This window comes from Mycteria americana, chromosome 6 (assembly GCF_035582795.1).
Source record: "Mycteria americana isolate JAX WOST 10 ecotype Jacksonville Zoo and Gardens chromosome 6, USCA_MyAme_1.0, whole genome shotgun sequence".
Classification (NCBI taxonomy): domain Eukaryota; kingdom Metazoa; phylum Chordata; class Aves; order Ciconiiformes; family Ciconiidae; genus Mycteria; species Mycteria americana.
Genome location: NC_134370.1, coordinates 37303328 through 37317592, shown reverse-complemented (window position 1 = coordinate 37317592; position 14265 = coordinate 37303328). Strand labels below are relative to the sequence as shown.

At 35.7% G+C, this 14265-nt stretch overlaps 1 protein-coding gene across 5 annotated transcripts in view; it reads left to right on the top strand.

Annotated features, from left to right (window-relative positions):
• The window catches only part of HERC4 (HECT and RLD domain containing E3 ubiquitin protein ligase 4), a 35763-nt gene that overhangs the window by 4649 nt on the left and 16849 nt on the right, over positions 1-14265 (top strand). For all 5 annotated transcript variants that reach the window (XM_075505317.1, XM_075505315.1, XM_075505318.1 and 2 more), the window contains 9 exons: positions 309-468; positions 1849-1925; positions 4285-4506; positions 6019-6110; positions 9453-9583; positions 10613-10773; positions 10982-11058; positions 13199-13323; positions 13857-13916. In XM_075505317.1, coding sequence (XP_075361432.1) covers positions 309-468; positions 1849-1925; positions 4285-4506; positions 6019-6110; positions 9453-9583; positions 10613-10773; positions 10982-11058; positions 13199-13323; positions 13857-13916 — 1105 coding nt within the window. The remainder of the gene's footprint in view (positions 1-308; positions 469-1848; positions 1926-4284; positions 4507-6018; positions 6111-9452; positions 9584-10612; positions 10774-10981; positions 11059-13198; positions 13324-13856; positions 13917-14265) is intronic.

The window sequence follows — 14265 nt, the reverse complement described above, 5'->3', positions numbered from 1 at the left end:
CTGCACTCATTTTCAGATGGCAAGATTAGAAGGAGCCATTATGATCAAGCTGCAGTTTTTGTGCACTTCTGTATATTGCTCCAGATACAGTTGTTGTTTGGTTACTTTGGGGTGTCAAATTTAACTTACTTCTCCTAGAATAGCATGCTTATAATTTTAAATAAAGGATGTTTTGGCAGACTTCTGCGCTTATTTCTGTGTCATTTCAGTTGATATCTTAGTACTGAGTATAACTGTCTTGAACAACGCTAGCTTGTTAGTAGCTTTTTTTTTAACAACTAACTTTTTTTTTTTTTTTTTTTTTTAAGAGCATGTTGGTGCACTGGATGCCCAAAATATTGTAGCTGTATCATGTGGAGAAGCCCATACTCTTGCACTAAATGACAAGGGTCAGGTATATGCTTGGGGTCTGGCTACTGATGGACAGCTTGGCTTGCCAGGAACAGAGGAATGCATCAGAGTGCCCAGGTTAAAAATAATTAGTATATAATAATTTTTTTTTAAAAGTGCTTAAATCACATTGGTTAAGATATTCTTGCTGTTGTAATTAAAAACACACATTAGAAAGTGTATTTTAGCGATAGCACTTGCATGCTGTAGACAGTTCCCTTTCTCAAAAAGTCAGCTTATGTGAGAAGTGTCATGTGTTTGCTTGGTTTTGTTTGGGTTTTTTTTTTTTTTAATAGTCATCTACTAAGAATGAGAGTTATGTTGGAAAAGTAGGATGGGTATTTTAAGAATGTAAATGGGGATTGATAACTGCCATTTAAGAGAAGTTAAAGAGAAGTAGAATGTTAAAATTTCAAAACCAGTTGTGGGAGTACATTTGAAGAAGGTATGTTTGCTATCTGATCTTCGTACTTCAGTTTTCACCCCAAGGTTTTTTAGCTGTGATGAAATAATAACGCCTTCTAGTTATAAAAATGAATGCTAGCCAGATTCACTTCCTTGTTTTCAGAATGCTGTAAGCATTCCAGCTAGCTGAAGTCTGCATTTTTACTGTGATGAATAGGTTCACTGAAATCAGTGGAACTGTCTGTAGCAGTAAGTTTGTATGTTTGCAAGCTGGAGGTTTTCTTTTCTAATTTTCTTTTTTTACATAGGAAAAAGACACAGAAAAGTAACGATTCCTTGGAACATTAGTAATTTATAACTTTATCATGGCTATCTGTGACATGTAGAAATATGAAAGGTATAAATAACTAATATAAGGGTTATTTATTTCTGTATCAAATTTAAAAACCCACAGACCTTTTAGAAACTCCTGTTTTTCTCATCAAAAGTTGAAAGCATACTAGATTTAATGCACATTTGTAGGTATTTGCAACTTCTTTATAATATTGTGCAATACTTAGTAGCTCTGTAAACTGAAGTTTTGATTGAAGTTAATGTTGGTAGAGATGAAAAATTGAGTGTTAAGATTTTAACAGAAAGTAATTCAGTCTTTATATCTAATATTGATATGAAGAAGATTGTAAAACCTTTTTTCTTTTGGAAACTAGAAAGTAAGAATAATTTTCTTCTTGTATCCAGTATTAATTTCCTCCATTCAGCTGTGCGACATCTCCTTCCTAGCACATGAACCTCCCCAATTCTTCATTATGGTCTTTTACTGACTTTATTAATTTGAAAATAAGACAACCTGTCCTTGAAGGTGTTAGCAAAGAAGCAGGTTTGACTTAAGACTTTAGTAAATAGCTTCTAATTAAAGTTAGGATATTTAAATTAGTTTCACATATACTTCAGTGAAATATACAATACTTTTTGTATATTACCCTTTGGCATGACTTTATATTTCATACCATGACCTAATAGCTTAATTCTTTCTCTGTTTTCTTACCCCAATAGAAATATTAAAAGCTTATCAGAGATCCAAATTGTTCAAGTTGCTTGTGGTTATTATCACTCATTAGCACTCTCAAAAGGTAAGCCAAATTCTTCTGAAGTTTTGTGTAATTTCTTACCAGGTAATTCTAAAGGTTTCAACATTTATTTTGTCTTTTTTTAAAAAGAAAATTTTTTTAAAACATACTACCACTTAACGCAGGTGGGATTTCAGGTTGGTAGAAGTGTAATTTAATGATGGAAGCTTGAATTTAAAAAATAAATGTACAGACAAATGTTGTGTTGTTCTGCTTTTTCAGTGCTTTTTTGCTTTTTATCATCTTGCTTTAATGTAATTTCCTTTTTAAATTCATTATTGTTTCTGTCCTTTTTTTGGTCCCATTTCTTTTTCATGCATGCTAGCATGCTGCTTTGTCACTAGCCTATTTTAACCTGTAACTTCAAGTTACTGAGGCTTGCAGGCAACGACTTCCTTGTCTGCTTTTCTATTGCAAAGCCTCTGTTTTGTTGGTGCTTCTGTAGTTAAAATGTAATGTCACATTATAACCCACCTTTTGAAAGGTTTAAACATCTGTCTTCAAAATTTTGCTGGGGCTAGTTAGTATAACTATCCAGAAATTAATATGAATTTAAATTTGAGGCTTGTTTGTTTCATCATGGTAAAGGAGAGTTGGGGCCAAAACGTCTATTTGGAAGAAGTGGCTGCTGGACAGGGTTAATGGAAACTTAGAAACTCAAAACAAAAATTCCAGAAAGATTGTAAAGTTTGACAGTGTTTCTTAACACTGTGTGGTTAAAATATAAGCTAAATAAGCTGTGGGGAGGGAGCTGTTAATTGTATGCTGAATGATTTTTTTTTTTTCTTTTTCTTTAAATGTAATAGTTTATACTGACTATATGTGCCTTGATTTTGTATGTGACTTTTCATGGGCCCATATTGAGTGCTTTCTGTGCCATTATGTATTCCCAGGCATCTTTAGTGTTATCACCTAGTGAGATTCCTTTGTTTTCAGGACAGGCAGACAGACATTTACAAATAACTCTTTGCCTGGGTTAAGATCAGCAGTAGAATGTGGGGAGTGTCAGAAATGTGCTGTTAAGCGTTCTATTGGTCAAAGGTGCAAGAATATAATAGGAGTTTGTAATTTAAAATTCACTCAGTGTTTTAAACAGTTACAAGCTTCAAGTACAGCATCACTATCCTATTGCCAGTTCATGGATTTGCAGCTCTATGTTTCTGTTCTTCACATGCATTGTAAGGTGTTGGTTGTTTTTTTTTTTTCTGGTTGTAAGAGAACCTGCAGAAATACTTGCAATGTAGCAGGGTTATGGCCTTAAAAATAGACCCACACGGGGAGGAAAATGGGATGAACTTACCTGAATCGGGCATTTTGAGAGGAGACTTCATAGTATTTTTAGATCTATATATGGGATATTGATGAGGTGGATTAGTTCATGTGATTGTAAATGATTGGCATAGGATTTCTTTGGTGTTAGGAAGATTGTTTTGTATAAAACTGGTGGTTTGGGGTGGGTTTTTTTTTTGTCTGGTTGGTTTTGGTTTGGTTTTTTGGTGGTTGTTTAAATAAAATCTGAGACACCTGTACCCCAGGGGATGGGTTTCATTGTTTTCCATCTTGATAAAACTGTTACTGGAAAGGTGGAGGTAGGAGACACATAGGAAGCATTACTGTTTGAAGGTAGCATTACTGTTTGAAACGTATCACATCAGTAAAAGCAAAATATCTTTGTGATTAGATGTTGATCTTTAGGATAGTAAATACCTTGGCAAAATGTTGGTTGTTCAGTGGAACATTTTCTTTTGGAGGCAATCTTAACATAAATAGCTCTCTGATTTGTGAAATTTTTTTTTTTTCTTTATAAGGCATCAAATTACATTATAAACTTTGTGCTTCATTCATCATATCATTGATACAATATTTTAGAATTTAAAATATATGCCACTTAAATTGTATGTGAAAATTAAGTATGTTACTGTATAAAAGCTTAAATGAGGCTTGTGATTGGAAATTGGAAAGTTTTGCCTGTCCAGTATGCAACCTCAGCAAGATCTCTGCATAAAAATATGTACAGTAGTGGAACTCCCAATAGAACAGCATCTTGCTTAGTAATAACCAAACTCAACTTATCTAACGCTTTGAAACAGGAATGTTAAGGGCAGTTTTGAGGGTTTTGAATGGGACTTAAATACTTTCAGTCTGATTAAATATTTGAGTTGAATGTCTGCAAATTACATGAGAATGCTTAGCTTCAAAAGTCAGTAATTTGTATGCATTTTCAAACTAAAAAATATTTGAAGAGTAACTGTCTAACTTTTAGGTTTTCTTACAGTAAATAAACTTTATATAATTAAACTTATAATTAAACTATATTGATTGTATTTCTTGGTGGTTTTTTTTTTCCCCCCCCTTTAAACAGGAAGTGAAGTGTTTTCCTGGGGACAAAATAAATATGGCCAGCTGGGCTTAGGTTATGAGTATAAAAAACAACACTCACCGCATGTGATTAAATCTCTGCTGGGAATCCCTTTTGCACAGATTGCAGCAGGAGGAGCTCATAGTTTTGTACTAACTCTTTCCGGAGCCATTTTTGGATGGGGACGCAACAAATTTGGACAGCTGGGTCTTAATGATGATAATGGTAAGTAAACATTACTTCTGTAAAATTTCATGGTGAAGGTCTTGGTTTGTGAATCTAAAGACAGCGGTATTCCTAGAAAAGGAGCAGACAGAACAAACCTTTGTTGAATATTGTCGGAGAGTGCTGATGTCATGTGAGATTGCATAAGGAAGACATCAAAAAAAGGAGTTTTTTTCCTCAGCTGTTTTGCAGTGAGAATTCTGACAGTTATGTTGAAATTCTAGCCTGCTTAACTTGTTTTCTTTCCCTGTTTTAGATTTTTCTGTGACTTAAACTTTCTAAAAGGGATTGAATTAAGATACTGTGCAGTAGTTACAGTTTGAACTGAATTTTAGGTAGATGAAATTGCTTGACAAAACCAGTAGTCTATCAAAACTATTTGGTTGTCCTTAGTAGACACATTTAAGGCATCTTCATTGTTTTACTGCCATGTGCGTATCTGCCTTTCTCAGGCCGCTTTTGATGATCATTGACAAGTTTCAGCTAACCATTTCCAAAATTTCCTCTACTAGGGTGTTGATACTCATTAACAATTTTAAGCAAGTAGCAAGGTTAGACAAAAAATTGTTTCTTTGTTAGTTGTATTATGTTACATGCACATTATCTGCCCACAGGGCTCCAAGATGGGAGTATATGCTATCAGGTTCCTGTAATACACAGTTTAGTATAGAATAATCTATAGCTAGTTTCATGAATTCAGATTTTTCTCACTGGTTCTTCTTTTCTTAAAATAAGAAAAATGTGTGGGAGTTAAAATGCATATCTGAATTAACACTTTAAATCTGGTCACACTCATGTAATAAGAAAATTACACATACTTTTCAGAAGTCAAATTTTCATGGGAGACTTCAGTTGTTCTACATATTCTTTGGAATATGTATGACCCCAGTTTTTTATATAGCGTCACTTCTCAGTAAAATCCCTTTTTTTATGCCTTGATAGGGCTTCTACCAGGCATCTTAGTGTACCTGACAAATTTTAAGACATTAGCATTAACATTTAAAAAAACTGCCTTTGTGCAACTGGATGACAAAGTTGATTTGTTTTGGTGATGGAGGGAAGTTATTTGTGCTTCCTAATTATTCAGTGTTCCATTCTATTATACGTTTAGTAATATTGAACTATGACCAACTGATACCAACTTATAGGAACACTTTAAAAACATGAAGCACATAAACAACTCAAAACAACTATCATTTGTTTTCTTTTCTCATGGTCAATGGCAGGTCTAACGTACTTTTCCGTATTTCATGATTTAGGTATTGACCTATGATCCTGTGCTAGTGAAAATGAGACTATTTGCTACAAAGTATTTCAGTATAGTAGTCTCTCTGTTTTTCTGTAGTAACACTTCTGTCTCAAAGATACATAAACTCAGTCACAATGATTGTATTATGCTAACAGATTTAAAGTGCTTGTTTGACTGGTACTGAATTCGAATAAATAAGCAAAACTATTTGTTTCCTGATTTTAATTGTCAAAATAAGCGATCTGCTGTATTAAACTTTTCAGACAGGTATGTTCCTACGCTGCTAAAGTCACTGAGAACTCAGAAGATTGTTCATATATGTTGTGGAGAAGATCATACTGCTGCCCTTACAAAGGTACAATATTTAAAGATATGTTTAGGCTTTGATTTTTGAATGTTTTCAGGAGAAGATGCTACCTGAATAGGAAATAATAAACAAAATTCCCTGTAAAATTTCTTCAAAGTTTATTGGATGAAGTTGAGGAAACACTGGAAGAACAGTTGAATATTTGAAAAAACTTACCAAATACAAGAAATCTTTCTGTAGTTTTAAATTTTTGTCATATTTGGTGAAATTGAGCGTACAAAATATAGCATTTTTGATATGACAGTGCATGTTACATTATTAAAATAGTGCAGATATTGAAATTTACATTAGTGTATCCTAAAGAGATTAGCTGTTTTCTGACTGTAATGCCTCTAGCATTGCTGTTATCACTAATCAGACTGAGTTAATTTTGAATTTAAATTAAATGCTGGGGGGATTGGTGTGTGGTTGTTTAAAAAAACTTAGTGAATTGCTATTTGCTATTGTGGTGGGTTGACCTGGGCTGGATACCAGGTGCCCACCAAGCTGCTCTGTCACTCCCCTCCTCAGCTGGACAGGGGAGAGAAAATACAATGAAAGGTTCGTGGGTTGAGATAAGGACAGGGAGAGATCACTCACCAATTACTGTCATGGGCAAACCAGACTCAACTTGGGGAAATAAACTTAATTTAGTACCAATCAAATCAGAGTAGGGTAACGAGAAATAAAACCAAATCGTAAAACACCTTCCCCCCACTCCTCCCTTCTTCCTGGGCTCAACTTCACCCCTGGCTTCTCTACCTCCTCCCTGCCAGCAGTGCAGGGGGATAGGGAATGGGGGTTGTGGTCAGTTCATCACACGTTGTCTTTGCTGCTCCTTCCTGCTCGTTCTCTTCCCCTGCTCCAGTGTGGGCCCTTTCCATGGGGTGCAGTCCTTCAGGAATGGACTGCTCCAGCGTGGGTCCCCCACAGGGTCACAAGTCCTGCCAGCAAACCTGCTCCAGCGTGGGCTCTCCATGGGGTCACAGCCTCCTTTGGGCACATCCATCTGCTCCAGCGTGGGGTCCTCCAGGGGCTGCAGGTGGATATCTGCTCCACCGTTAACCTCCATGGGCTGCAAGGGGACAGCCTGCCTCACCATGGTCTTCACGGGAATCTCTGCTCCAGCACCTGGAGCACCTCCTCCCCCTCCTTCTTCACTGACCTTGGTGTTTGTAGAGTTGTTTCTCTCACATATTCTCACTCCTCTCTCTTCTGGCTGCTGTAGCGCAGCAGCTATTTACGTACTATTGGCAAACAAATAAACGAAATTGAAGATTTACATAATCCACTAGTGAGTATTATAGTGTGAGGTTCTATAAAAAGTTGGTCATTTATTTCAAGGCTGATTTGGGAAAAAAACATGTATTCTGTGTCAGTGTGGCATGTTCGTACAGAGATGTAGGAACTGATTAAAATAGAGAGCTGAAATGTGTCAAATTGCCTTATAACTGTTGGCTAAATGCCTCATTTTGAGTCTTATTTTTAAACTTCTAAAGTTATTTGGAAACTTATAGCAGCAACATAGAGTGTATAATGCTAGTACTCTTTCTTACATTCATTTTAGTGACAAATAGTGTATTTTTCAAGCAGCAAGTGATAAGTACCTTTATTTTGTGGTGGGTAAAACGATACATACATATCTTACTTTAAATGATTGACTCTTGTACTTTTCTTTCTGTGTTTTGATAGTTGGATTAGACTTCAACGTTTAGGTATAAAGCAGTATGTATTAACATTTTGATGTTTCCTGTTGTTCATCACTCTCAATAAAATATATCAATTTATAAACAGAATATTTTGAGCTTACTAGTGATAACAGTAGAAAACATTTCTGGCCGATCAAGATTTGGGCAAGTGACTAAATATCCATTTCATGTCTGAATCTGTTGAATTCACAATATTGTTGTAGAAGGCATTAGAATTTTGAAAGTAACTATTTTTAATGTTTTATTTCTGAAGAAAAAAATCTGTGTTTACTTACTTTTGGAAAATGTATGGGTTTTCTTAATTTGTTTGAATTTTTGAGCTGCAACAAGGGAAAGGTTGTTTTGAAGAATATGATCTGCCTAAGTGTGGCCATATTTTGTTGTTTATATACGCTTAATTTTCTACAGTGAAAGGAAAAGATTGTCACAAACAATTGCTTTTTGTCCCAAAATATTCTCTCGCTTTGACTGAAAAAGATGTCACAACTTTGCAATCCTGAAATTGATATTGATGTATTATGCAAATGTAAAGAAAGAGAACATAAAGAAAGAACGTATAGAACATAAAGAAAACAGCAATCTGTAACTTGGATTCTAAATGTTTTTCCCTTTTTAATGTATAGAAGTTAACTTCAAACTTGCTTTAAAGCTGATGGACTCAAGATACTGAATTTACTGCAAATGTTTCTATAAATTATTTGTCACCCATTTGTATATCTCCATTTTCCCTTGCATGATAGGCCTTGCAGAACAAGTGGTCTTGACATATCTTTTGTAGACAGTACTGTGTATATGTGCAAGCATTCTTCCAAGTCCTTCTGAAATTCAGAAAAACCTGTCACTGTTTGTTATCCTGATTCAGTGAATGAGGCTGTTGGTTTTTCTCAGTGGATGCTGCCATTTTAATGATGATTTCCAGCAGAGGTCCAGTCTGATGCAGAGTAGAATTGAAAGAAACAGCTTTACAATTTCAAAGCATTTGAAAATGGAAAGTTTCAAAGTTGTTGTAAGGTAAGTTGTATAATTTCTGAAAATGTTTCTGATTTAACATTCTTTCATTAAAGTTTTTGGTTAATTTCTTGATGAAATTAATCAAAAACACTTTTAAAAAATGACTTGCCTTACAACAATGTGGAAATGTTCTGGTTTCTTATGCTTTCAAATAATGAAGTCAAATAATGACTATTTCAGTCATACTCTGCATCATCTGCCTGAGGAGGGCAGCTTCCTATTTGGTAATTGCTTTAAAACTTATATTCAGAATTTAAAAGTATACTTTTTTAATCATGTGAGTTTATATACTGTTGTAGTTCATCAGGAAAACTGGAAAAGAGGAAAAATGAGGATTAGTATCTATTAATGACACAAGTTAATGAGAGGACTATTGTATAATAATATGGGAATTACAAGAACGCGATTTAACACGAATAAGGTAATACTTGATAGCTGTGCCACATTTTCATAGCTGCAATTAACTTGTGACCCTTCTGTATCTCAGGGCCCTCTTGTGCATGTATATTTTCTCTCCTTTCTCCACAATTCCAAAATCATCAGACGAGGAGATTTATTAAACCCCTATTTCTGTTAAGTTTCTTGTTCTGAGATATACTGTCATTTTAATGCAAATAATTTATTTGTTTAGGAAGGTGGGGTTTTTACATTTGGAGCTGGAGGCTATGGTCAGTTGGGTCATAACTCTACCAGCCATGAGATAAACCCAAGGAAAGTTTTTGAACTTATGGGAAGTGTTGTGACGCAAATCACTTGTGGCAGGTAAGGTCTATTCTGTGCTAGTACTATGAATCTTATAAATAACTTGTGTTGTATAAAACTTAATATATATTGCAATATGAAGTGGGGTTTTTTCTTACCCTTTGTGGTTAGGGGAGACAAGACGCTCTCTAACAAAAGATATTTAGAGACCTTACTGGGATTTTAAAAACATTCAATAGAAGAACTAAAGGAAGCTATGCTATTTGAGAGGGTCTGATTTTCTAAACGGAAAGTGTGAATAATCAGCATGAAGTGTAAAGGTGTTGTTTATTGCTGTCACTTTATCATTTCCTATTAAAGAACAAGTGTGTTTGGATAAGTGTAGGATAAGTGGATAAGTGTAAAATTTGGAAACATAATTTGTTTTGTGAAATACCTGTAATACTGGACAGTACTTCAGTTCCTAATGGGTTTTTATTGTATGTATTATAACAGCACCAAGAAATTGGAAAAATTCCAAGCACATATGAAAATGCTCTTGTCCAAAGAATTGCATTGTAAGAAGACAAATGAGGGAGGCAACGTAATTTTTTTAAGAGATGGGCACACTTTTATTTGGATTAAAGAATATGTAAATATAAACCTATCCTTCTAGCAGTTTGGTTGACATTGAGTGGACCCATTCCCTTTTAATAGTTTACATAAATTCAGTACTGGTTCTTCCCAGGCTCATGGTGGGAGAGATGGCATCTAGAGTTGAGGGGATGGGAGGGGAAAAGAGATGCAACCAACCTGGTAGAAACTTCAAATTTCTGAATGTCTAGAGATATGCTCTAAAGGTCAGACTGTGGCTAAGCAGGGGTTCAAGGCAGAACCTGGCATCTGTTCTGTGAACTTTTCCATGAAGATGGAATATTGCCTATTGGAGTATAAATGGAGTATTGCCAGTGACAGTGCTTTGCCAATAGAGAAGTGGAGTGTTTGATACTATGGGACCTTTAACATACTGTTTAACACCATTCTTAGGCTGGCCTGCGCAAAGCACGTCATAATGCTTAGGTTTTTGTTACTGAATTTTGTTTGCCCTAGGCAGCACACTACTGCGTTTGTTCCTTCATCTGGAAGAATCTATTCTTTTGGACTCGGAGGTAATGGGCAATTAGGTACAGGAACAACCAGTAATAGGAAAAGTCCCTTCACAGTAAAAGGAAACTGGCTTCCTTATAGTACTCAATGCCCGATAATCACAGGTAAGCAACACCTGGCACATTTACTTCTTGGATTTGTGTTCCTTTATAGTGTTTTACAAATCTTGAGATTTAAACTAAATATGGGCTATAATCACTTGCGAGGTTATGTAACGAAGGAACCTTTTTCTAATTGAGTGTTGATTGCCATGTCTTAATCATTTCTCAAATTCACACTTTCACAGTTGTCTGTTTTTTATTCCTATTGCAGACAGTGAGGAGTGTTATTGTGTAAAGAGAATTTTCTCTGGTGGGGACCAAAGTTTTGCACACTACTTTTATTCACAGGTAATAAATTAAATATACTTTGGTTCCAAAGTCTGTCAAAGTTAAATTTTAGTTTTTTCTGATGCATTTTAAAAGATTTTTATATCGAAGGTGCACGACTACATTGTAAAGTTTGCTACAGCAGTGTGGAAGCACAAGACACTAAGTCAATTTAGCAATTGAAGGGCTTGGATCCAGTTATTGAGTGTTAGCTCTCAGTAAGCTCTTGAGGCTTTTTGGCATAAGCTTTTTTCCTGAGCGATAGATTCATGCCCTTCTTTTCCTTTAATAAAGGAAAAGGTGTTGGAATATTTGAGCTCTTCACCCCTGCCCAGCCCTCTGCAGTAACTCCTGACTGCAGCTATGCTGTCTTCTGCTCTGTAGCCATTTAAGCATACCACAATGATGAGGAAACAAATGGAGCTTTCTGATAAAAATGATAGGTGGTGACATAGTCTGTTATGTGATAGAGTTTTATGCTAGTATTAAAACTTAAGTTTTAAAAAGACAAGAATTGATGTGTTTAAATTCTAGTATGGGCAAAAATGTCTATAACGGCTTTACAGTAAAAATGGCAATGTGGGAGTATGATGGAAAGAAAATGCTATTAGAGGACGAGTTGGGAGGAAAAAACAAGATGAAGATAAATGACTGGATTTGTATAGGGACTATTTCCAATATAGCCCAGCAGATATTAGACCATAGGGATTAATGAAGCATCAAGAGTTGAGTATGTGGGGTGCAAACTAATTTGGACACGAAGGAAAACAGATTTTAGTGGGAAACATGTTTGTTGTCAAGAAAAACCAAGTACAGGTCAGGCTTGCAGCAACCCTTTGCTCCCACAGCCTCTTCTGGTTGTACAGAATCAACAATTTTTCTAGCCCCTTTTTTTTTTTTTTTTAATTGATTGGGTTGTGGTAACTATTGCTGTATTTGAGAGAAACTTGTTTAGCAGGCGTAGACTGGAAAAATTACTGATAATACAGGCTGAGAACTTCTCTATTAAAACTCCCTTCTTAAAAACTTTCCTATGTGCAATTGTCTAATCACTGAAGTAGATTCTGACTGACTAATTGAGGTGAACTGGAGACTGTATGAATGCAGTTACTGTGGCTTGTTTGCTCAGGAAAAAAGCTTATGCCAAAAAAGTATTAGCAATAGATGAACTTTGATGCTGCAAAAGTATCCCTTTTAGTACTCCTTAGTTTGGTAATTTGTATTTAATTCTTTCAGAGTTACATGAGTACTGTACTCCTGGGACTTGTGTGTCCTGGCCTTGCAGTTAAGAGGTCTCAGCCAAAATCTGTTTCTTTTCTCAAGTTAGTTTTTGGACAACTCAGTTCCCTGAGTTGTTTCATTGTGGGTTTAAATGACACTTCTGCTGGACACAAGGGAAACAGCGAGAAGGTTTCTCATCCTGATCCTGTAGGATGGGATCAGAAGTACTGATTTTTGGCAACAGCTAGTCATCATTATACTGAGTCAGCTGTGTTGTCAGACTGCACCCTCAGGAGATATATCTTTCTTTTTACTAGTTTAACCTTACTTTTGGTGCTGTTTGCCATCTCTTTTTGAACCAGTGCTCCTACTCAAAACGGTGGTCTTGGTTCTGTTCCTCTTTACTATTAGAAATCTTACTGGAATTCATTCAGTATGAGCAGCACATCAAAATGCAGCTCATCTGATGATGCAGCAATGTTCAGAGAAACATGATTCATTCTCAGAGGAGTCTGGTGGAAGTGGGGTGGGAGAACAGCTGTCCAAAAAATTGAATGGCTTTCTTTCTGTATACTCACAGCCTGGCAGTGAGCTAACTAGTTCGTAGTGACTAGGGAGAAGAGGTGCTTGCTACTCTGCTGTAAAGCTTGGTTAGTGTCCATCTTCTAGAAAAGTACTTGTATGTTTAGGGAGTTTATCATGAAGTAAGCTGTGCTGTGAATTAACACACTAATCTAGATGTTTTTAGTGTATGCTCTGCTTTCATAGTGAATGCAGAACTGCTAGAATGTAGCAAATTTATCCTTGGGCTTATTTCACAGTAATAGTCTGGGTAGGCGAATTGTCAGTCAATGAAGAGATAAAGAGCTCAACCACAGGATTGATTTTTCTGGAAATCAATTTTGTGTGCCTGATTCTTTACTCTTTCTTTAAAATTCAGAACATGGTGCCACCAGATGATTTCAGGTATCCTGACTTTTTGAAGCAGATCTGGACTGTGAATGAAACTTTTATTCAAAGATTGCTGACTTTCCCATCTGGAAGACTTCCTGTAGAGATAGCTAAGTAAGTGATGTTGAGGAAAGATGTTGTCTTTCATAATTTTACTTATGAATTGGGCGTTAATGGAGTTTTGTACATACATAGCAAAGCTATTTTTAATTACTGATTGTATTATGTGCAGAGCTTTTTCTATGCTTTCATTGTCATGCTTGTCAAGTAGTTTAGATCCTTTAGTCTGTGTCATTTCTCTCACAGGTTGGATGACTATACAAGGTTAAATGAAGTATGTAGTTGCACACTGAAAAATAATAGTACATGTAAAGGAATAGGAGAACAACTCAAAGATTATTGCTTCTACTTTAATAAAGGAGGATGCAAAGAAATTAAAACAAATTGCAAAACTTGCTTTGATTTGAGCTGTCTTAAGCATTGAGTCTTGAACGGAGGTTTGATCTAGTGTTCAGTCATGTTAAAGTCAGAGTTCCATCCTATGTACAATGTAATTTATTAGGGATTAAATAAAGTTTTTTATTGCAAATGCTAATTTGTAAAAAGAAACAAAATAAATGTAACTTATTTCATATGAACAATTTCAGTGAAATTGATGGAACATTCTCTTCAGCTGGGTGCCTGAATGGGAGCTTTTTGGCTTTGAGGTAAGTGGTCAGGCTTTTGAACAAGTATTGCTGTGAACAGAATTAATGGTGGCTACCTTCCTAGTGTCTCTTGTTTCAACTCTAACACCTTCCCAGTATTTCCTTGTTTTACTGTTATTCTGATACCCACAGTTTAAACTTCTAGCTCCTTTACTGCCATATGGTTTGTCAGCTGGCCCAAATGCAGCATGTCTTCTGCTAGTCTTTGGAATTGTGTGCCACCTGGCTGCTACCATGTAAGCCCGCAAAACTAATTACTTCTCAGCCACAGGTTGTATATAATTCAAGGGGAATATATTGCACAGGCTGGTTTAGATCCTAGTGTTTTTACACGATTGTCTTGCAGTTA